The sequence below is a fragment of the Cetorhinus maximus genome, chromosome 10 (assembly GCF_964194155.1).
Source record: "Cetorhinus maximus chromosome 10, sCetMax3.hap1.1, whole genome shotgun sequence".
In the NCBI taxonomy this organism is placed as follows: domain Eukaryota; kingdom Metazoa; phylum Chordata; class Chondrichthyes; order Lamniformes; family Cetorhinidae; genus Cetorhinus; species Cetorhinus maximus.
Genome location: NC_135888.1, coordinates 28312678 through 28336509, shown reverse-complemented (window position 1 = coordinate 28336509; position 23832 = coordinate 28312678). Strand labels below are relative to the sequence as shown.

At 42.9% G+C, this 23832-nt stretch overlaps 1 protein-coding gene across 1 annotated transcript; it reads left to right on the top strand.

The window, feature by feature from the left end:
• Positions 1 to 1482: 1482 nt before the first annotated feature.
• Positions 1483 to 23463, top strand: LOC144686139 (transmembrane protein 268-like). Its single transcript, XM_078551284.1, is given in 8 exon segments — positions 1483 to 1664; positions 3132 to 3241; positions 3726 to 3833; positions 6717 to 6863; positions 8106 to 8216; positions 11909 to 11995; positions 18123 to 18314; positions 23278 to 23463. Coding segments are annotated over 8 exon segments (1038 nt in total). The 5' UTR covers positions 1483 to 1567.
• The last annotated feature ends 369 nt before the right edge of the window (positions 23464 to 23832 follow it).

The following is a 23832-nucleotide window of genomic DNA, read 5'->3' as shown; positions in this document are numbered from 1 at the left end:
CCTGTTTTGAGATTTGTTTGAAAGCCATTTTCATGAAAGTGGTTAATGTGAGGACCTAATCACATGTGCTTCTTCCTTGTTGAAAGCCTGCTTGGTCCACACTCAGGATGTTCTCAATGTCTAGCTTGATACACTGCAGGATTAGTTGCTCTACTACTGTTAAACATACTGATGGCAGGGATATTGCTGATAATTTTGGTAATTGGTAAAGATTTGAGCCAAACAGGAGTGAGCCCATGGGCCAAGGTGTTTTAGGAACTCGGGGAGGATGTCATAATCAACAGCAATGCCCAGCTTGATGGTTTGTAGTACAGTGTCCGACTAATGAACAATAAATAAATACATTTCTTGGTAATTAACTAGTCAGTGAATTCCTTAACTGGATTGTTTCTTGTATTTTGATAGTTTTGCTGCAGATAATTAGAATTTAAAAAAATCTTTATTTGTTAAATAATTTTCCTTTAACCAAACCAAGTAGCTGGCATCTAGGCAATGGAAGATCCAGCTATTGTCCTTATAAAGAGCAAGGATTTCTGTTTCATTGGGTAAATAAGTACAACATTATGGAAATTTGAATTAGGTGCCATGTGAAAGAAACAAATACATTGATGAATTTTATTGAATAAGTGGTTGATGCATTTACGAGGAAATTAGACATGCACATGAAGGAGAAGGGAATAGATGGTTAGGATGGTAGATTTAGATGAGACAAGGTGAGGCGGCTAAAGTGGATGCACCAGCATAGAATGGTTGGGCTGAAAGGCTGTTTTTGTGTGGTGTAGGCAAGGTAATCCCAGGCAATAAAAACAGAAAACGCTGGAAAAGCTCAGCAGTTCTGACAGCATCTGTGGAGAGAGAAACAGGGTTAACGTCTTGAGTGAAGAAACTGAAGGGTCAGACAGACTCGAAACGTTAACTCTGTTTCTCTCTCCACAGATGCTGTCAGGTCTGCTGAGTTTTTTTTTCCCCAGCATTTTCCATTTTTATTTCAGATTTCCAGCACCTGCAGCATTTTGCTTGTAATCCTATACACAATGGGCGGACAACAACTATATTTTACAAACAAAAAACTACTGCGGATGCTGGAAATCCAAAACAAAAACAGAATTACCTGGAAAAACTCAGCAGGTCTGATATTTTTGTTCTCCATCAGAGGTCACAAGGAGGTGTCAGCTGTGGCTCAGTTCATAGCACCCTCGCCTTTGAATCAGAGGGTTGTGGGTTCATGTCCCACTCCCGGAAACCAAGAACTGTGATTGTACTCGAAAGAGTAGCAATTTGTGACTGTTGATAGCTCGAAAGAGTATCTGAGGTCACAAAGCAGTTTGGACAGCAGTGCAGTTGAAGCATGTTATTTAAAAGTTTGCCTCTTCACTCTGAGGCGATCTGATGTTATTATATGATCTACGTTAATCTCACTAAGACGTGTTTGATTCTGGCCGCTTTGGTGGGTTAATGAACTTGCAATCCTTTCGCGGCGAGGAGTGGACGCGCCGAGTCACTGTGTGAACGGCGGCTGAGGGAGGCGGACGAGTCAGGTCACACTAGAGGCTCCAGTCCGGCGAGTATGGCGTGTGGAGCGGGGCTCGCTGCTCGGTATCACTCACCCGAGTCTTACTGCAGCAGTGCAGCAGAACGGGACGGCGCCGTCCGGCGGCTGAAAGGTCAGGTCCATGTACTTCACCACAGCAGTTGTCAAAAAATGTCACTAAACCAGCATTTGGGATATCACATCTGGAATATAGGACTGAGTAGCTCATCCGTTCTTGGGTGTTTCTACACTTCTTTGCTGCTGGCTGGTTAAATCTATTTTTTTTTTAAAGAGTAGCTCAAACTACGTAACATGTAAGAATAATCCGTTTTGTGGTCAACTGATTGACAATGCAAACTATTGGGTTCTGATACTGAGCATCATAAAACATGTGGCCACTTGTTGAGTCTGGGATGATATCAATAATTTCCAATACAGTACTTTATAACAGAGCCATCGCTTTTCGTAAGTAGAGGGTTTGGAGCAAGGACTTGAGCAATTAACCTCGCGATTCACCCCCAAAACACTCACAACTTAATTTTATTGGTCGAAATTACCTTAAACAACCTCGTGGAATGTAGTCCAAAGCTTGACTTGACACGGAGTACTCTCATCACTGAGCCAGAAAGGTTGGGAGCTCAAGCCCTACTACAACAACAACTTGTATTTATGTAGCGCCTTGAACCTAATGAAATCTCCCCAGGTGCTTCACTGAGCCACCAAGTCACACAAGGAGATATTGGAACAGGTTGCTCAAAGATGGAGGTGTTTAAGGAGCTTCTGAAAAGGGAGGAGAGGGGTAAAGGGGTGGTGAGGCTTAGGGAGTGAATTCCAGAACTCAGGCTTAAAACTTTTCTTCCTGTGAAAGTCATGTCAGTCTGTCGCTGCACCAATCCATGATGGCACTTAACCATCATCAAGGTGCTTCATACTGCATATATCTCACTAATGCTGGATGAGCTGAGCCACACTGTCTATACTAGGCCTTTGTATATTTGTCAGAGGATTTTTAACACTGCACGAGTGAAGTGCTAGTGTTATAAAGACCAACTTCAATTCAAAAACTCAGTGGTTTACATGGGATCTTTAATTTAGAAACTAATAGCCTCTATCTTAGACAGGTCTGAATATAATGGAAAACGGACTAGTCTTGTTACTAAAATGCCACTTTGAAATCTCATTTACTTACAGTTGGATAAACCAATATATGGTAATTATCATACAAATGATTTTTGGGTTTGGTAGAGGTAAGTCTCCCAAAATTGGTTTCAAGTGGCTCCTAATTACAATTCATGTTGGTGAATAAATGACAGGCTTGAAATCACTGAATTGAAATTTTTGAGATTGGATGGCTTGCAACAGCTTACTTTGGACTGGGAATTCCAATGAACGCTTTGGAGTACTTAGGAATACATAACATATGAAATCAGCCATTGATGAACGGATGGTAAATAGAAAATGCGGGTTAATGAAAAAAAACTAGGTAGGTGGGCCCATTCAAATGTAAAATATGTTGGTTAGCTGGCTAGCAATAAGTTAATCTTCTCATGTTATGCACCTTGATCACCATTTGATGATACTTTAATTTTTCATATTTTAGTGCTTCATAATGGTCAAGTGATTCTGGTTCTAACCAGTGACAGCTATTATTGGTCCCAAGGTTTTGATATGGATGCCTGTGCTAGGAGACTGGAAGGATTGGGATTTCAGGTATAGTAGCTTATAATATAGCCAGTTCCCTGTCCTAATGCTAACCTGTTTGCCTGTGATCCAAGAACATTTGCATTTCACAGGGAGGTGCAAACAAGTGGGAAGTCAAGTTTTTTTAAAAAGCAGTAAGAAGTTCGTAATGTAACAAGTGCTGAATGTCGGTGGCCTAGTTTTTAGCTTTGTAAATATTGGTATCACAAGTGCGATGTATTATATTTTCTGTAGTTTCCCTTACTCATCTAATTCTTGATGCAAATCTCAACCACACATATTTCTAAATGATTCTCAAATGTCAATTGATCAAGCTACAGAAGTGTATTCTTCTATCTGAATGATGCATTTGACATGTGGACTACAGTGGTAATTCTTACATAACATTTGGAAAAGATTATTAACAATAATAAAGAGCAACCTTCTACATTTCTTTCCATAACTGTGGTATCCGCTGCTTGTCTAAAGCTTTCCTTTCTATTCCTAACTACAGGTATCTTCAGGTGACTACAGAAATCGAATTGAGAGTTCACTAATGGATTCAGAGGTACAAAGGTACTTATTCTTTAACTCACGGGCCTTCAGGCTGGTACTGGTTGTGGTAAGTTTTATTGCACTGGGAAGGAGAAATTATAAATTGCCATAGCATAAAGGAAACACAGTGGAATTCTGCAGTAGTCATTCAGTGAAAGTATCCTTAACCGTTTTAAGCCTTAGTAGTTCTTGTCAAAATGGCCCAGTAGCCTTTTAAGATGCTTAAGCAATTCTACAATATAAAATTAAACAAATTTGTTTTTCACGAGGAAAAAAAAATTTAACTGGAAAGGAGGAAATTTACTTTGAGCAATGGTGTAAAAGAGGCGATCATAAACTCACTGCCCGTTCTACATTTCTTCAGAAGCGAGTAGAAATATAGATCAGGAGAGTTGTCAATTGGGCAGAGAACTCACTATCACCCACTTTACAAGACCGTGCAAAATCAAAATTATGCCCTGATTGTCTGAAATACTTTACATCCTAGATTTTTTAACACTTTGAACCTTCAAATTTAAATTTTAACTTGGTCGCGTGATCTTTTAGAGCCACTGGAAGCAACTGATCCGCATCTGGACTCTGAATGACAAATGTTAGGAGAATGTTTAAAGTGGATGGAAAATTCCACTGCAAGGGGCGATTGATCTAAACCACTCCCAGCAGGAGAGTGGTGAGGATGAGATTGCTATTTTGAAGTTGTCATGCTCACCATTATGAGGAATTTCTAGCCTGGCTTACATATTATTCTTTGACTTTCCACCTGATCACACTTTTTGCTTATTTAAGCCCACATAGAAGTGACATTTAGTGTATAACTCTAACAGGCAATCATTTGTATATTTGGGAGCTCACTGTTATTGAATAAAGCAACAGTGCGGTGGGGGATGGGGTGAGTGTTCAGCAAGTTGTTGAAGGTTCAGAGAATTTACTTCTGGCTACTTTTATGACAAAAAAGCCTTCCCGATTCAGCTTTCACTGTTAATCTCTTGCCACACAAGTCTTTTGCCTGTGATTAAAAGGTGTAAGTATTTTGGAGGAAGTTTCTGTGTAACTAGAGACATTTATCCTAGCTCTCCAAGGACAAGGTGAAATCCGTTTGAAAAGTTGAACTGTCGGAGTCATCCGTGGAGAGTTCAGAGTAATGTATCTCTGCCGTCTCAAGTCCCCGATGCCGGCGTAAGTCCTTGTATTTGAACACATTGCGATTTCCTCTGGAGTCACGACACTCAATACGTTCGCCGTTATTGGGATTGGAAGATCTGGGCCAGGATGGTCGTACCCCTGAGGTACCCTGGAAGATGCCCCAGAAGTCCCCACGTGTTGACTACACGGGAATTGCCCGAGAAGTTTCAACTTGCCCTGAAACTCTGATTTAAAGTTGGAGACTTTGATGGTTCTAACACACTTAACAGAATAGTACCCGAGAAAAGTTGGAAGGATTAAAACTAGTTCTAACAACGCCCCCCATTGCCACCCCCACCCCAACACTACCCTTCTGACCAGCCAACTACTTCCTCACCCCACCCACTTTTTTTTATCCATTCATGGGATGTGGGTGTTGCTGGCTAGGTCAGGATTTATTGTCCATCCCTAATTGCCCATGGTCAGAGGGCATTTTAGAGACAACCCACATTGCTGTGGGTCTGGAGTCACATGTAAGCCAGACCAAGTAAAGATGGCAGGTTTCCTTCCCTAAAGAACATTAGTGAACCAGATGGGTTTTTACAACAATCAACAATGGTTTAGTGGTCATTACCAGACTTTTAATTCCAGATTTTTATTGGATTCAAATTTCACCATCTGCCATGGTGGGATTCAAACCCAGGTCCACAGAGCATTACGCTGGCTCTCTGGATTACTAGTACAATGACAATACCACTGTGCCACTGCCTCCCCTTACCTTCTCTCCCAGCTTGTCGAAGTGGCTGGGACATTTAAACTTACCAGAGTAGGGCAGCTAGTGCTGTAAAAGGGGACACAGCTTCACCTCTCCCCGACGATCCTACATTCCAAGGGAAGGATTCGAGGAGCAGCTATGCTCCACATTTCTCAGCAGGCCCAGGTCAGAAGTCTGGGTGAGAAATATGTGGAGCTCCGGCCTAAGGTAAGAAAATAGGAGTGGAGTGGCAATCTGATAGTGATTGCCACTTCACAGAAGATTTGGCCCAATATTATCTGAAAATCCATTCAGAGATAGTCCTGTTGAATTAAATAACTAGAGTCAAGATATAGCAAGGAATCTAAAGACTTTTCTTCCCACTCCCTGATCTTTGACCCCTCTCTCGACATCTTTGGTACTCAAGCATGAACAACATCCTTGCAGGTATCTCAGTTTGTTCCGTTTCTCATTCTTTGGTCAGGGTAACATCATCGTGAAAACTGCTGCTCCGAATCCATCTCCACTCCTGCCGAGGTAGTGCTGACATTCATTTGTGTCATTAATCCACTTCCCACCCAGACTGAGGCGCTGTGAGTGAGGTGGAACCTTTGAGAGGTTGCAGTTATTCTTCACAGATTAATCAGCACATAGAAACATAAATGAACAGAAGTTGCTGCAGCATCCCGTGTGTATTATTTGTTACTTAAATAAGTGTCAAACTCCCTTTAACACAGCCCTCACCTCTCAAGCATGCCATTTCATTGAGTTCTTCTCCTTTAATTATCAGATTGACTCCCTGATAGCATCTAGTACTGGAGCAAGGTTTAGAAGTATCCAGCAGAGGCTGACGAAGAGGATCCACACAAAATAAACCAAGTTACTTCACTGTTAAGTACATTTGCTGGAAAGATATCTCCCTGCTATATAATACCTTTCTAGCAGTTGTGAACCTCTATAATGGCTGTGTTAAATTTTTGATTGAATGTTCCATAGTAATAATCACCCCGCCAAAGTTTAGATTTCACAGGTCTGTGTACTTTCCAAGTGTATTTATACACCTCCCTTTTGCAGATTTTCTACTTGACTGCCTGGGGAAACATATACTCCACCTTTCATCAGCTCAACGTGAATGTTCTGATCTTCTACCTGCTTGTGAGCCTGGGTGCAACAGGCGTCACCATAATCATTATACTGCTCCTTGATAGATACACCAAGAAGGTATGGGGAAGAAAGCTGCTGCTGCTCAGTTTTGCACTGCAAAGACAACTACTATTGTCCAACATGCGATGTCCATGATTGTGCATCTTCAGAAATTCTCAATCTTATCCAAGTTCCAGATGGAAATTCACTGGTTCCTCAAAGGAGAAATTGGAAGTTGAGACTATTTACTGTTTATCAATTGAGAGTTAATTGTATTCAGGTGGTGGGTATTTGCACTCACGTGTCTGTGCGTGTGTGTCTGTGTGTGTGTATTATTTATATATATATACATATATATATATACATAATGTGCAATGTGTGTTTCTGTAAATAAAAGCATAAGTGTACAAAGACTAGGTTCCAGTATTCTAAGCTTCACTGTCTGGCTATCTGAGTTTTAACAGAGATGCCTAGACCAGTACATTATTAACCTCCTGTCCACTGGACTGAAGAGCTGAATCAGCACATACCCCATAGGAGATTACTTGTCTCAACCTTTTTGGTTAAGGAATTGCTTGTGGAATCTGAAAGCAGAGGGAAATTGATTTTAAAATAAATCTTGCCGTTTACTAGAGAGTAATTCTGTAGTTTTGAAGTAAAGCCTGAAATGTAATCAGTGAAATGTTTGACTTTATTTTTATATTATAAAGGTAATAGCAGTTTGACTCTTTATGACCCCGAAGTTTACATGGCGAAACTCCAATCCATGTAGATGAAAACCCTTGTGGGAATCATCTCCCAATTGGTTTTCCGTTTTTATATTCATTTTTGGTGAATCGTTTGCTCATCAGGGTGAGAGTTGCTGGTGCTAGGAATAGAGTGTTTCTGTGCTTCCAGGCAAAATATAGGTTGGATAGAAGACAACATTCCTTCTACTCCTCCAACAATGTGCTTTAATTCCAATCTCAGATAAGCATTCTCTACCAAACCATTATGAATTTCAAATTTGGCCATGTTTTCAATCTGTGAGATTTGGGATGAAATTGTGAAAATTTGGCTTTTCTCTACATTTGTGCTGACTTAATACTCTAACTAGTTTGTCACAACCCAAGTTCAGTTTGCTTAATAATTTCATAATGACCAGAGGGATGAGCTTTTCCCTTCATCAGCCTGGGCTGGATTGAAATGTAGATCCCAGTGGTGAAAGGATAATGTGATAATCCTCCCAGCTCATTGATTTCTTTCTCATCTATCATTTAACATATAAATGACTTGTTTTACATTTATTGTCTTCAGTCACTTAATGTGTTTCTTTTCCAGGTAAATATAAACACAGATATGCGTCTTGCTGCTGTAAATGAAATGCTCATGAACCACAATCTATTGGTGGGGGTCACAGACACCATGGAGGGTTTCCGAAGTGCACTTCAAGTATCCCTTTTGCCATTAAATTCTGAACACTTGCTGTTAACAGCTCTGTGTTTACAGCTGCAACAAAAAATAGAGATGTCTACAAATATGGAGGAAATAAGTATTAGGTTTAACCATTTTTGTTTTAAGATTTACCATAGAAAGCTTTATTTAGCTTGATTTGAACTGTCAAATATAATGCAACTTGATTAATAGTAATTAAACCGCTACTCAAATTGCCAACAAGACAAAAGTGCAAGAACCATTCAATAAAAGAATTGACATCCATTCAACACTTAATATCAAATGAGTCATTTTTATGTAGGAGGCAATTTGTGCATAACAAGGTCCTTTAGAGAGTAAATGAATAATTAAATAATCCCGTAGTGTTGGATTAGTTCACCCTGCACTTTTCAATTAGTGCCATGGAAGTCTTTTAAGCTCTTTGACGTACTGTTTTATATGAAATAGAGCATCCCACAGAGCTGCACAGAAGTGTCATCTTAGATTATGTGTTCTAACCTGTGAAGGAAATCGATGAGAGTGCTACCATTTGGGCCAAGCTGACATTTTAGCAGGTTAAGGACAGTAAGTGAGTCACAGTAATGTTGGTGGCTGCTTTTTTTTTCTGATTTCTGAGCATGTATTATATTATAATTGCAAAAGTAATAGTTTTAAAAGCTATCAAAATTGTAGTAGCATAGTCATGCAGCTTTGTTCAGATGGCAGTAGCATTTGTCCTGATTTAAAGTAATTGCAGTCTATAAGGTCATTGTGACATAACATGACACTCACCACTTGCTTCAGAATGGGCATCTTATTCAATGAAATAACAGTTAGTTACCTGCAGGAACATTTATAGTCTAAGGAATAAAACGCGGCATTATCTCCCCAATCGAGCACTTGCAAAATTGAACTAAACTCACAGTATAGTGGTTCAATTTTTGTCTGTGATCCATAAGTTATTTCCGATATTTAGATTACACCTCTAGTAAGCTGATTGCAATCTTCTTTATCCCTGGCTCCTCGGGCATTTTTTTGGTTTTTCAGTTACCCCTTTATATTCAAAATGTGTTAAGGTAGCAATTTCTTTTGTTTTGGTCTGAATTGATCTGATTTCAGATTTCGTCTGAATCATTCCCTGTAACTCTTGCAAAAAAAAAAGGAAATTTGACTCATTCTCTGAAACACCAGTGGTTTACAACATAGAGTCATAGAGCCATAGTTAGGTCTACAGCACAGAAAAAGGCCCTTCGGCCTATCGTGTCTGCGCCGGTCAAACAAGTGCCTAACTATTCTAATCCCATTTTCCAGCACTAGGCTCATAGCCTTGTATGCCATGGCATCGCAAGTGCACATCCAAATACTTCTTAAATGTTATGAGGGTTTCGGACTCTACCACCCTTTCAGGCAGTGAGTTCCAGATTCCCAACACCCTTTGGGTGAAAAAATTCTTCCTCACATCCGCTCTAAACCTCCTGCCCCTTACCTTAAATCTATGCCCCCTCGCTATTGTTCTCTCTACCAAGGGGAAAAGTTCCTTCCTGTCTACCCTATCTATGCCCTTCATAATTTTATGCACCTCAATCATGTCACACCTCAATCTCCTCTGCTCCAGGGAAAATAACCCCAATCTATCCAATCTCTCCTCATAACTAAAACTCTCCAGCCCAGGCAACATCCTGGTAAATCTCCTCTGCACTCTCTCTAGTGCAATCACATCCTTCCTATAATGTGGATTCCAGAACTGCACGCAATACCCTAGCTGTGGCCTAACCAGTGTTTTATACAGCTTCAGCATAACCTCCCTGCTCTTATATTCTATGCCTTGGCTAATAAAGGCATGTGCCTTCTTAACCACCTTATCTACCTGTCCCACTATCTTAAGGAACCAGTGGACATGCACACCAAGGTCTCTCTGATCCTCGGTACTTCCCAGGGTCCTACCATTCATCATGTATTCTTGTGCCTTGTTTGCCCTGCCCAAGTGCATCACCTCACACTTATCTGGATTAAATTCCGTTTGCCAGTCCATTTGCCAATAACAGTCTTTTGTTATTTTGTTTTCTGACCAGCTCTCCTTTAAAATGACAATCTCTGCAGCAAGTGAATTTCTATTTCTTTCTTGCTTCTGGCTTCTTATTTTCATGTTTCTAAACTGAATAGTATTGTCCTTTCTGTACTCCAAGTTTAAAGCTTTAAAAGGAGGCTTCTCTGCACCAATATTTGGGCATTTCCTTTCAATCCAACTTTATCAATCTTTAGCATGTGTTTAGTATGAGTGATTTCTTGGCTTTCATTGACTGCTGCTGATCACTGATGCAATCCCCTAAAGTATCTCGAAAAATTTTGATGTCCTTATGTGATAACAGGATTTGTCATCAATCCCTTAAAATGAGGATGATGTCTGCCAGGCTTCATGATTTGTATGTCCTTGGATGACTCAGCAGGTCAATCCTGGAGCTTCAGGTCTGTGGGTAGAGAGGGCAAAAGGTGCCCTGAGGAAGGGGGCTCTTGAGCCAGGGTCCTGCTCTCGCTCTTTCCACTCTCATTGCTTCTCTGCATTGGAGTTTATGCGGTCAGTTTCTGACTGTATTCTAGGTTGTTGGATGAGGCCCAGTTTGAGGCAAGTTCCTCCCAACGCATCGCTTTCAACTTGTCACCTTTTCAAGGAGGCCTTCATAGTATCCTTGAAACATTTTCTCCTCTTTTGAGGTCGGATGCCATCCTTAAGTTGTAAAAGAGGAGCTGCTATGGAAGCCGATTATTTGGCATGTGGTTGCAGTGTTTAGACCAGTGGAGCTGATTGCGTATGATCTTGGTCGTGATGCTGGAGGAATTGTCCTGTTAGCAGGATTATGCTTATCTTTACCCTCATAATTATTCTGCAAGATAATGCAGCTGCATGCAGGGGAGGATAGATTCAAACCCATTTTATTCTGATTTTTGGGCAAAGAATTGATGTTGGGATGGGGGTGGGGCAGTGACAGGTCACAAATTTAGGACTTCTATACAAAATTGATGAGCAGATAGGCACAGTCGTTACAGGTCTTCTGTCATTTAATCTTAGTGCTTAAAGCAACATCTGGAGGCCGCCCACATAAATGTAAGCAAGCTTTGTTATTGCCTCCTCCTAGCTCCCAGTTTGGACTCATACACGATCCCACGCCCACCCACTGGCTTATTCTCCACACCACAACCCGCACCCCACTCCACCCCCCTACTCCCGCCACCCCCAGGCGCATCAGAGCTGGATAAAATCTCTGAAACCGCAACTGGCAAGCTGCATCAGAAGGTCACACTGTCCCCTGCATCTCACCACTTTCATGCAGATGAGGCCAGTAGTCCAATTTTGAACAGGCCTCAATTTTCAGGTCCACTAAACCAGCGTGAGTTGAAATTCTCTCCATCTACATATCTTCATTTCCTCTTTCTAAGTATGAATTGCTTTGAATGTGTGGATTAAGATGAACTTTGTGCTATTCTTCTCCTGTCAAATCAAGACCATTATTTTGCTCTTGCTTCTCTGCTGAAACATCATGAAATGATGAATGGACGAATAATAAGATGCTAAACTACAGAGTAAAAAATTAAATACCATATATCATTCCCTTTATAATTTTCTATTGATGCATGTGAAATTGCATAAGACCCAACTACATTACATTATAGACACTCACTTGTCAGCCATGAACCTTAACAATTTCTATCAGCTATTGTTCATATATTTTAACCTTGAGAAATGCAAAGGAATACTGACAGCCCTACTTGAGCAAAGGAAGATGGATATCTTCTTCCAGGTAATATATGCATGCTTGACTTTTAAAGTGAATCTTCAGTCTCGATGAAGAGATATCAGTGTTGAGAAATGCAATAATTTCCCACTCCCTGTCCTTCAAGCCAGTGTGTAGCACTGCCAGGGTTCAGTGCAGTTTAAAGAGACACTAATCACGAAAGTAAACCACCTCATGCATCAATATTTTACATTCACCACATAACACCCAGCTTCTGACCACAGTTAGCTACTTGGCACTTATCAGCCTAAGCTTGAATGTTGCTCAGGTCTTACTGCATATGGACATGGATGGCTTCAGTTTCTAATGGTAATGAATACGCAATCATCAGAAAATGTCCCCACTTCTGACTTTATGATGGAGTGAAGGTAATTATGAAGGAGCTGAAGTTGGTTGAGGCTAGCTGGACACTGCCCTGAGGAAACCCTGCAGTGATGTCCTGGGTCTGAGATAATTGGTCTCCTTTGTGTTAGGTATGACTCCATCCAGTGGAGAGTTTTCTCCCTGATTCCCATTGATTTTAAATTTACTAGGGCTTCTTGATGCCACACTTGGTGAAATGCTGCCTTGATAGGGCAGTCACTCTCACCTCACCCCTGGAATTCAGCTCATTTGTGCATGTTTACACCAAGACTGTAATGAGATCTGGAACCAGGTGGTCCTGGCAGACAACCAAACTGATCATCAGTGAGCAAGTTATTACTGAATAAGTGCCGCTTGATAATCTTGTCATGAATTCTTCCATCATTTTCCTGATGTTTGAGAGTAGGCTGATGGTGATTGGTTGGATTTTGATTTGTCTTGCTTTTTGTGGACAGAACAATTTTCTACTTTGTCAGGTAGATGTTAGTTTTGTAGATGTACTGTAATTGCTTGGTTAGACTAGCAGTTAATTCTGGAGTGCTACAGTGGGGATGTTATCAGGGCCCATAGCCTTTGCTGGATCCATGGTGTGCAACTATTTTTTGATATCGCGTGGAGTCAATCGAATTGGCTGAATACTAGCTTTTGTGATGGAGGAGACCTCAGGATTAGATTGAAATGGATCATCCACTTATCATTCTGGCTGAAGATGGCTGCAGATCTTTTGCAAAGGCGGCCTTGTCTTTTGCACTCGGGTGCTGAATTCTGCCATCATTGAGAATGTTAATGGAGCCTCCCAATCTCATTAGTTGTTTAACTGTCTACCGCCACTCATGGCTGGATGTAACAGCACTGCAGAGATTTGATGTGATCCATTGGTTGTAGCTTTGTTTGTTATCTGCTACTTCCATTGTTTAGCATAGATGTAGTCCTGGTTTGTACCCTCAGTAAGGTGGCAGCTGATTTTCAGATATGTCTGCTGCTGCTCCTGACATGCCCTTCTACACTCCTCACTGAATCAGGGTTGGTCACCTTGTGTGATGGATATACCATGAGGATACAGATTGTGGTGGAATATAATTCTGCTGTTACAGATGGCCCACAGTGCTGCACGGATGCCCAGTTTTGAGTTCGGTTCTGAATCTATCTTATTATGTGCAGAGGATGCTTCCTCTTGTGGGAGAATCTAGAACTAGGGGTCACTGTTAAAAAAAAGGGGTTGCCCATTTAAGGCAGAGATGAGGAAAAAATGTTTCTCTCAAAGGATTGCGAGTCTTTAGAACTTTCTTCCTCAAAAAAGGAGTGGAAGCAGGGTCTTTGAATATTTTTAAGGCAGAGGTAGATAGATTCTTAATAAACAAGAGATTGAAAGATTATTGAGGCCAAGTGGGAATGTGCAGCTGAGGTTACAACCAGATCAGCCATGATCTTATTGAATGGCGGAGCAGGCTCAAGGGGCTGAGTGGCCTACTCCTGCTCCTAATTCATACGCTCGTATGTATTTAGCACAGTGGTTGGATCACCCAGCCTAATGGAGGGTGTTCTCAGATTGGAGTTGGGACTTCGATGCCTGACAATACTGTCATGGACAGATGCATCTGAGACAGGTAGATTGGTGAGGACAAGGTCAAGTAGCTTTGTCTCTCATAGTGGTTCTCCCGCCACCTACTGCAAGCCCTGCCTGGCAGCTATCTCCCTCAGGATTCAGACAGCAGTGGTGCTACTGAGCGACATTGAAGTTCCCCACCCAGATTACATTCTATGGCCTTGTTACCCTCAGTTGGGTAGTCGGATAGGGTCAGGTGGAGCCAGGTGGAGAGGGGATGGTAAGGTCGAGTTGGCTCAGGGTTGGGTTGGGTTGGGGGAGTTACTGGGTTACTGCAGTCGAGGGGGTGGGTATTTGGGTAGGGGGGTGGGGTGGGTGTTGGGGGTTGGGGGGGGTCAGTTGTGGAGTTACCCTGGTAATAGATTAGGTTTTAATCTGTCTAGCTATCCATGTAAGCCCCATGGAACTATCCAAAGTCTCTGATTTTGGCGCAGAGTTGGAGACTTTTGCAGACAGCCCCAGGGAGCAGGGGAATTGCTCATTGGAAGTTTAAACTTCCTGGGCAGTTCCCACGTAGTTCCAAGTGTTAGAACTTTCATAGGGCCCTGATGTGCATCTTCCGTCCCACATTCCAGTCTCTGCCAATCCAGACTCCAGAAGATTTGGCACACAGTCACTATTCCTGAGACTAAACTTTTTATTCTGGATTTATTTAACTGAATTTTAATTCCTCAGCTGCTGTGGTGAGATTTGAACTCATGTTGGTGGATCTTTAGTCCAGGCTTTTGGATTACTAATCCAGTAACATAACCATCATGCTACTGTTCCTGCAATATGGGCAGTTTTGGATTTAGGATGAGGAACTTCTGCCTAATGTAGGTAAAAATTGATTCTGAACATGACATGATACTATTGAGCATAAATTGACCGCTTCACCCTGAAAGATGGCTCTTTCAGAAGCAGTTGCAACTTGACACAATTCGTTTAGCCATAGTACTTTGCCCAGTGTGCCCATTTCATGTGTGAACCTGGACAATCAGGGGATTTGTTCCCAGGCACTGGGAGGCAGGACTGCACGTGTGAGGAGAGTTTCTGAAACTGATATCAGGTTGTGATCCCAATGTCTTCCGACCCTCTTCTGGGTTTCTGTGGAGTGGGATTGAAAACGAACGGAAACCCCTTAGATCCATTAGTTAAGTTATCAAGGCAATTTAAAAGCCAATTAAGAACTGCTTTAACCTTCATTTCTGAATCTCCTAGCCTGGGAACCTGTTTCCAGACATGGTCACTGAGGCAAGTAGGTCGAACCTCTTCAGTGAAACTGACAAGCTGGGAAGGCTTTTAACAGTGAAACAGAAGAGCTCCAGCCATGGCCATTGAGAGACTGCTGTTCAAAGCACTTCTTCTTTCAGACAGTGCGTTCACTGCTTGACAGGTGATTGCCAAATTTTCGGAAGGCAGTTTACCTGTCTGGTACTTCACTCACCTTCAGCTGCATTTCCTTCTGCCAGCTTCCACCATGGCATGGGAGCAGCATCTGAAGCTCCACTTTACACCTCCGAGAGGCAAAGACAGAAGCCACACCACTACCGACAGCACCAGTAGCAGCAGCAGCAGCAACACCAGCAGCACTGGCTCCTTTCCCCTCACATACATGTCCCTCCACAGGGTAAGGCTGAGAACCAGCTGGAAGGAGGTGAGACCCCCCCCCCAACACAAGGTCTACAGGCAGAGGATCAGCTCTCTCAACGTGTCAGAGCAGCAGTGCCTCAGGAGGCTGGGACTCTCGTGGCAGGTCGCTGCTGACACCAGCAGCTCCTGGAACAAGACCTCCTTCCCAATGGAGCAGTTGGTCTCACATTGCTAGTGGCCCTGACAGTGGAGGGCAAGTGCCCGTGCTAACCCCCTCCTCCATCCGGGTCTCTCCCTCTTGCCAAGTTATTTGTTCTCCATTCCCACAAAGGGAGATAGCAGAGAGGTGTGAGTGTTTGTGATGTTTTGTGTTTTGAGGAGGGATGGGCAGCATTTGTGGACGGTGACTGTGAGGCATGGGTGAGAGAGGCTGAGGCTGCATGTGATGTTGGCCATTCAGATGGGGACGTGAGCAGGTGCTTGGCGAAAGAGGAATGAGTGGAGCTGCAAGGTGTGCTGCCCTGAGGAATGCTGTGTAGGAGAATGCTGGGAAAGTCAGTGTGGGACTTGACGTTTGAAAGTGTTCCTCCAGTCACCTATCATACCCTCCTGAGGCCCTAGATCCTCTGGGGCCACTGCCTCCAGGTCGGAGGGACCACAGCCCTGCTGTGAACTTTTCAGCCAGTTCTATCCATGCCTGCTTGGCTGGAAATGTTGTCCTCTTTCTCCCAACCTTGGGAGAGCTCACCTCGCTGCAGGGCCTCCCATCACGCAGCAGGACTGCCGGGTAAGAGGGAAAGACCCGGGGGCAGCCTTCCCAGGTCTCCTGTCTATTCCTGTGGTTTGCTGCAAGCTTAAAAATCCAAGTGCTGCTGAGTCCTTATAAAACCCCTGTCGTGGTCCCTTTAATGAGAAATCCCCAAATCCATTGACAGAATTGACTGGTCAGCCTGCCCACTCTCCCTGATTGGTCAGGCAACCTGGAGGCGGGATGATAATGCTGTGACTGAGTTGTAGAGCTGTGTCTAAGCCCGTAGTTTAGTACATTTTTTCCCGGTCCTGAAAATAGTCCCACTATTCCAGCAGGGACTAAGTCCATAAGATTTCCATCTATTAGTGTTAACAGCCTTCAGCCTGGGCATGGCAGTTGTTTTCCCTCAATGTCCAGATGCACATCCTTTCCTTTAGAGGTTAATTACAATGAGGAGCATGACCTTTGACTGGAATTCACCCACTGAGTTCTGGAGTGTCGAATCCATTTGCAACAATCCAAGTTTGCCGTGACTGAGATCAACTAACTTAGCACAAACCAGAAATGAAACTTGGACCCTTTTGGCCTGTACAGCTCAGCAGATTTTAATAACTGGCCAGTTACATCATGCAGCTCCCTTAAACTCACAAATTCTTTTTACTTTCCATTGCATCCGTTCCTCTTCCTGGCAGCTGTCGGAACCTGAACCAGACCATTTGCAACCTGATGTCATATTTGACACGGAGATGAGTTCTCAACCACATATCAGCTCCATTACCAAGATTGTCTACTTTCACTCCTTAATATCGCCCAATCTCCCTCTGCCTCAGCTTGTCAGTGCCTGATACCCTCCTCCTCATCAGCCATCTTCTTATTGAATGGCAGAACAGGCTCGAGGGACCAAATGGCCTACTCCTGCTCCTAATTCGTATGTTCATAAGACTTTGTTACCCTTAGACTTGATTATTGCAATACTCTCCTGGTTGGCCTTCCATCTTCCACCCAAAATAAACTTGAGCTTATCCAAAAATCTAGTGTGGGTATTCCATATCACACCAACTTTTGTTCAGCCATCACTCCTGTGCTTCAAAAACTTCATCCTTGATTTCAAACCTCTCTGTGCCTTGCCTTCCCTATCTCTGTCTTCTCCTCCAGCCAACCATCCAAGATCTCTGCACTCCTCTAATCCTGGCCTTTTGCTCATCCCTGATTTTAATCGCTACATTATTGGCGGCTATGCCTTCACCTCCTGGGCCCTAAGTTCTGGAATTCTCTCTCTCAACCTTTCCGCTTCTCTAACCTTCTCTCCTTCTCTAAGACACTCTTTAAAACCTACCTCTTTGACCAATATTTTGGTCATTTGTTCTAATATCTCCTTGTGTGGCTTGGTGTCAAAATTTGTTTGATAATGTTTTTGTGAAGCGCCTTAGGTGCTATATAAATGCAAGGTGACATTGTTAAGAATCCTTTGATTGTAATATGCAGCTCAAATTAATGAATCTTACATGGATAACAGATCTGAACATTTATTTAAGTGCTGTAGATGTTTCTTACCTATCCTTTTAATGTGTTAGCTCCATCCTTTGTTTATCTTGTGATCTGGTAACAATGCCAGTTAGCAGTGCTTGTTAATGATGACAGATAACCAAATAACATTAGTCTCAGCTATTATCCAAAAAGGCCCTCTATCAGATCTGCCGCTTTTAAATTGGTCATACATTGCTGATTTTTCCAGTACTATTCTTTTGTCAGGCAAATAATAACTTCAAGTTGTAGCAAAGTATACTTGTGTAATATACTGTGCAAATTGCCTCATACCTACATTTATGTCTGATTTACAGTCAGAGATACAAAAGCAGCTGAACCATCTGTACATGATACCAAGACACACTGTGACTCTGCATGATAAAGTCCAGAGTCAGGTAATTGCTGCTTCTGAGGAACAACCCCTGTTATTCAACAATAGCCAGAAGCACAAATCTAAGGTTACCTTCAGTGAATTGACCAGTTTCGTCCCTCAAGGTACCTCTGAGGTAATATTATGATTTGTTATCTTCAATTGCAAGTGAAACAGAAATGATGGACCTTTAAATTTGGTTTAGTTCACACGTTATATTTTCCTTGTGCTGAGGAACTTTTACACAGCGAGTTGTTATGATCTGAAATGCACTGCCTGAGAGAGCGGTGGAATCAGATTCAGCGGTAAGTTTCAAAAGGCAATTGGATAAATAATTCAAAGGGAAACGTTGCAGGGCAATGGGGAAAGAGGAGGGGAGTGGGATTAATTGGAAAGCTCTTTCGAAGAGCTGGCAGAGGCATCATGGGATGCATGGCCTCCCTCTGTGCCGTATGATTATCCATTGGGGTGTTCCTTGGCATGATTTTCTTATTAGAGATGTCATACAAATGTAAGTTATTGTTGCCCCAAACTCTGATGATGATCCTTAAGCAGTCTGTACACCCACAAAGGCTCAGGCAACTCTATTTCTACTTTATTTAAATTTTACTAATTTCTTCCATTTGAATTTCATGAAGCTGGTGGTTGGGAAAGGCTTGTTCCCAGCGTTGCTTTTTCATCAGAAGATAAGTCTTAAATCTGAAAACTGGGGTCTGTTGGTGGTAACTTGTGATATTTGTAATTCCAGATGAACTGGAATCTAGCAGGATTCCAGATGTAATGCGTAACTATTGCCTTCAGTCCACTGCTCTTAAATTCAGCGACAGCAGAAATGAAAATGTTCTCCAGAATCTTAACCACAAGTGTCAATGAATGCAAGACTCTTCCATCTCAAGGCAATGGGATGGATACTTCTAATTAACAAGCAGTCTGCTGTGTCCCGCCTTCACTGGTGCTCCACTGTAATGTTAATTCCTTTGCAGCTCACCAGGCTAGAAATATTGAATATATTGGCAAGAAGTGATATTGAATTTGGATAAGACATTGGTTAGTTCAGAATTGGAAATTTCCATGTATTTCTGGACACCTCATTATAGGACGGTTATTAGAACCATGGAAATAGTACAGCAAGGATTGACCAGAACAGCATCAGAAATGAGAATTGATATTTACAAACAAACTCTTGAAAAGCTGGTACTTTTTAAGCTGGAATAGAGAAGGCTGGGGGGAAGCGGGTTTTATAATTCAGAAGGTTTTGAGAGGGTTAATGATAGGAGATGTCTTTGTCTATTTGGCAAATTGGTATCAAGTGGTTACTGACTCATGCTTATCACAAAAGAATGAAGGGGAGTAGCTCTTCAAACAGAGACAATAACACTGTTTAAAAGAAAATTGGATAAATATTTGGAATGATAGAATCACAGAATCACACAGTACAGAAGAGGCCCTTCGGCCCATTGGGTCTGCACCGACATGTGAGAAATACCTGACCTACCTACCTAATCCCATTTACCAGCACTTGGCCCATAGCCTTGAATGTTATGACGTGCCAAGTGCTCATCCAGGTACATTTTAAAGGATGTGAGGCAACCCGCCTCCACCACCCTCCCAGGCAGTGCATTCCAGACCGTCACCACCCTCTGGGTAAAACGTTTTTCCTCGCATTCCCCCTAAACTTCCAACCCTCACCTTGAATATAAAAGGATACAGGAAAAAACAGGCAAAATGGGATTGCAACAATTGGCCCCGGTTCAGGATGTAACGCAAGCCAAATATTTTCATTCTTTTGACTCCTGATCTGCTTGTTAATTATAGCAGCACAGGACTGTTGACATTCATACAGCAGGATGTGAGACAACATAAAAAACATTGGGCGGAGTTTTCCGTGCCCGCTGGTGTCGGGCATGTTTGGCAGCGTGAGCAGACAATACGGCGATAATGCCAAAAATCGGTTTCACAACCTCGTGAACTCAGTTTGCAATCATCTGCCCTGCCCTTCAATAGCAGGCCGTGTTTCCCACTATTGGACGTCGGGAATCTCATTGTAATACATCTGCATATCATTATAAACCCAGCTCGCCGGAATCATCCGCCCGCCATGCTGGATCATCCGAGCATGTCAGTGGGAAAACACGCCGGTGCAGAACATGTCTTGGCAAGTGTGACGTACAGAAGTCAGGACTTATCGTCAGGGCCTGGCTCTATTACGGACATCCGAGGAGCAGAAAATACTGGAGCCTGACAGCAACTGGAGGAATGGCCATGGCACGCTGGGTGGATTCTTATGGACATGGTTTCGCTGTAAAGTGGCTCACAGAAGATTGAAAGTCACCGTTGAGGGTCTGCTCACAATGGATGATCATCGAGGTGATGGAGAGGAAGGCCCGGCAGTGTTTGGGAGAGGAAGATGTACCAGGGGTTGAGAGAGGAAGGTCTAGGATCGACTGGGAGAGGAAGAGGTGTCAGCAGGGGTGAGGTTGCTGGGGATGAGCGAAGGTGCTGGGTGGTGGTGGGCGGGGTAAGGTTGGGAGGAGGGGAACAAAGCTGTCAGGGGGGTTAGGTTGGGAGGGGGGAAAGAGTAATGGGAAGGAGGGTGTAATGGGGGAGAAGACGGCAAGGTGGGAGGAAGATGTAAGGGAAGGAGCTCTAAGGGGGGAGGAATTCCAAGGGGGAAGGAGTTCTAAGGGGGGAAGGAGTCCAGAGGGGAGAATGTCCAGATGAACATGGGGAGGGCTTTGTTGAGTCCATGACTGCCTCCTTGGGAGTGAACTGAAGGTAAGCGTAGTAGGAGGGAATGGTGAGAATGACTGAGGGCAGAGTGAGGTGGTAGGATGGGAGGGTGAGGGTGCGACGGTATAGGTAGAAGGGACGGCAAGGGTGGCTGGTGGGGACTCAGATGCAGACGCAGACCCTGGTGGTGGGAAGGAGGAGGTTGGGATGGTTAATATGGAGGGGGGTGGGATTTTTGGAAAGGAAGGGAATATGTATGTTCACCTGGATATCCCCAAAAGGAAAGGATTGTGGTTGGTAGGTGATGGTGGGGAGGTGGGATGTGATGCTAGGGGGGTTCGACAGTGATGGGGGAAGGAAATGGGTAACTGGGGGAGCGGAAAGGATGGGGAACCTGAAGAAAAATGTGAGATGCATGATTCTTGTTAAATCAAAAGTGAAACGAGGGTTGTGGTGGGCAAGATCAGGTGCTGCCTGGGAGTTTGATCAATGCGTGGGCAGAGATGCAGGTCAGATCATATGGATAACTGAAAGCAAACCCCAGCAGGCATCATTGAAAATGCTCAGGACATTAAGGTGAGTGTTAAGTGGGAAGGATTCACATTCGGGGGAGAGTGCTTGCACGAGGCTCCGAAAGGCCCTGCCACATGCACACATTTCTCCTCCAGAACTGCTCGTGGGCCGGTTGCGTGCAGCTGAACTGAACTGCTCACAATGCAGCTACATGGGGGAGGCTAAACGTGGACTGGGTGATCGCTTTGTGGAACAGCTTCGCTCAGTCTGAAAACACGACTCACATCTTCCTGTCGCTTGCCATTTCAATTCACCATCTTGCTCTCATGCTCACATTTCTGTTCTTGGCCTACTGCAATGTTCCAATGAAGCCCAACAGAAGATGGAGGAAGAGCAGCTGATCTTCCAATTAGGCACTTTACAGCCTTCTGGACTCAACATTGAGTTCAACAACTTCAGGCCATGAACTGTGTCCTCCATTTTGAATTATTTCCCCTAGTCTGTACATTGTTCTCATGTTTTTTCTTTCAGACAGCGCTGATCTTTATTCTGCTATTAACACGTTCTGCTATTTTGCTTTCAGACAGTGCTCACCTTTATCCTGCTATTAACACCTACTCTGACCAAGCTTTGTGTCTTTAAGCCTATCATTATCACCGCCTTTGCCTATGTTCCGTGACATCATTGTTATTTTCCCTCCTCTGCTCTCTAACCTTTCCCTGACCTTTTCATCATCTTCACCTGCCCCTCCCAACGTTTACAACAGCGTAAAACCCATCACATTTCTGCCTCTTCTCAGTTCCGAAGAAATCATACAGACTCAAAACATTAACTCTGTTTCTCTCTCTACAGATGCTGCCAGACCTGCTGAGTTTTTCCAGCAGTTTCTGTAGTAACATTTCTAACATGGTAATGTGAAGTTTGAAATTATTGTCCTCTGCAGAAACTGGACTTTTAAAATTAAGTTAAAGTGAATTATTTCAATTAGATGAGCCTTTCAGCAAATATATCAAGAGCAACTTTAATTATAGTCTCCTCAAACCAAACTCCTACATCATTCTTATGTTCGTGAAAACAGAACTAAGTGGAGTTCTATTATAATGTGCAGTGTGCAACATACATCTATAATATATACATTTTAAAATGTTTGTATTTTTGGAAACAGATGTAGCTTTCAGGTATATTCAGGGTGTCAGATACACTCAGAGCCTGCTGCACCTGCAATGTGACACTGAGAATCAATTAACACATTCAGGATTTCACACTGATGTTAACATCAAGTGCTTCTATCTCATAATGCAGAAGCTAAATTTCCTTTGGTGTTTGTTGACAACTGTGAAAATTTTTCCTCTCCTCCCACATGATCCAATCATCGTCAGTCAGAAAATTGCCTTGTGCTCTGGAAAGGTGCAGAATCCAATCATTGGGATACAGAAAAGGATTAGGTTACCTCCTTTGTGAAGAATTTGTAAACTTGCTTGCATTGCCCTTCACGTTATTCTGCCACATTAGGCTGTACAGCAGAGGTCATGAAGCATTTTGTTTCACGTATCGCCCAGGTTAATGCTATGGAGCCAGCTGATGAGGATCGCATTTAACATTTAAATATATGACCCCTCTACTTTGCATTTGTCAGCAACTGCTGATCCAAATAGACATTGGCATTATAATTTTGGTTTGATCCAGCAACAAGTGAGTGGTCCTATAGAGAGCCCCTTCCAGAGATACACATTTCAAATAAGCAAGGAATATTACCACGCATGGGACTGAGTTACCTTCAAGGGTGAGATTGCCAAGGCATAAGGGTCATATGTAGCCTCACTGTTAACTCATTTTATTTTCACTTCACCTTTCAGGAAATGGCACACCAGCTGCTGATCACATACAGTGGAGTTTATGTCAGGCTTTTAGTGACTGGTCAGCTACCTCCATCATCAGTAGTTCACCATGCGGATCAGATCCCTGCTCCATGCCTTTGTCAGTTCATACAGAACAGTGTACTGAACCTCAAGAATACCTAAGAATACAGCCCTTGTGCATAAAAATAAGTAAACATTTTCGGGATTTAAGTTACTGCATGAAATTGTCAGTGTGATTAGCTGTTGTATCATTTATACTGAATGAACAGACTGTTGTCAATAAGGAGTGAATCAAGGTTTTTGCAAAGTGTGACCATGAAAAATTATTCAGACTTTAATTTTGTGCCTTATTGGACTTTAGATTAACGCTGCAGACAATTTTAAAATGAAAGGGTAGAAACACTGCAACAGCAATGCAAATGGATATTTGGGGTAAGCCAAAGGGAAGTATTTGGCTAATGTGTCCTTTTGGACCTGGGCAGTGCAGTGCATATGAGCACCACCTTTGGGCCTGAGTTTCATTCTATCTCAGATTCATCAGATCAAAGTCTT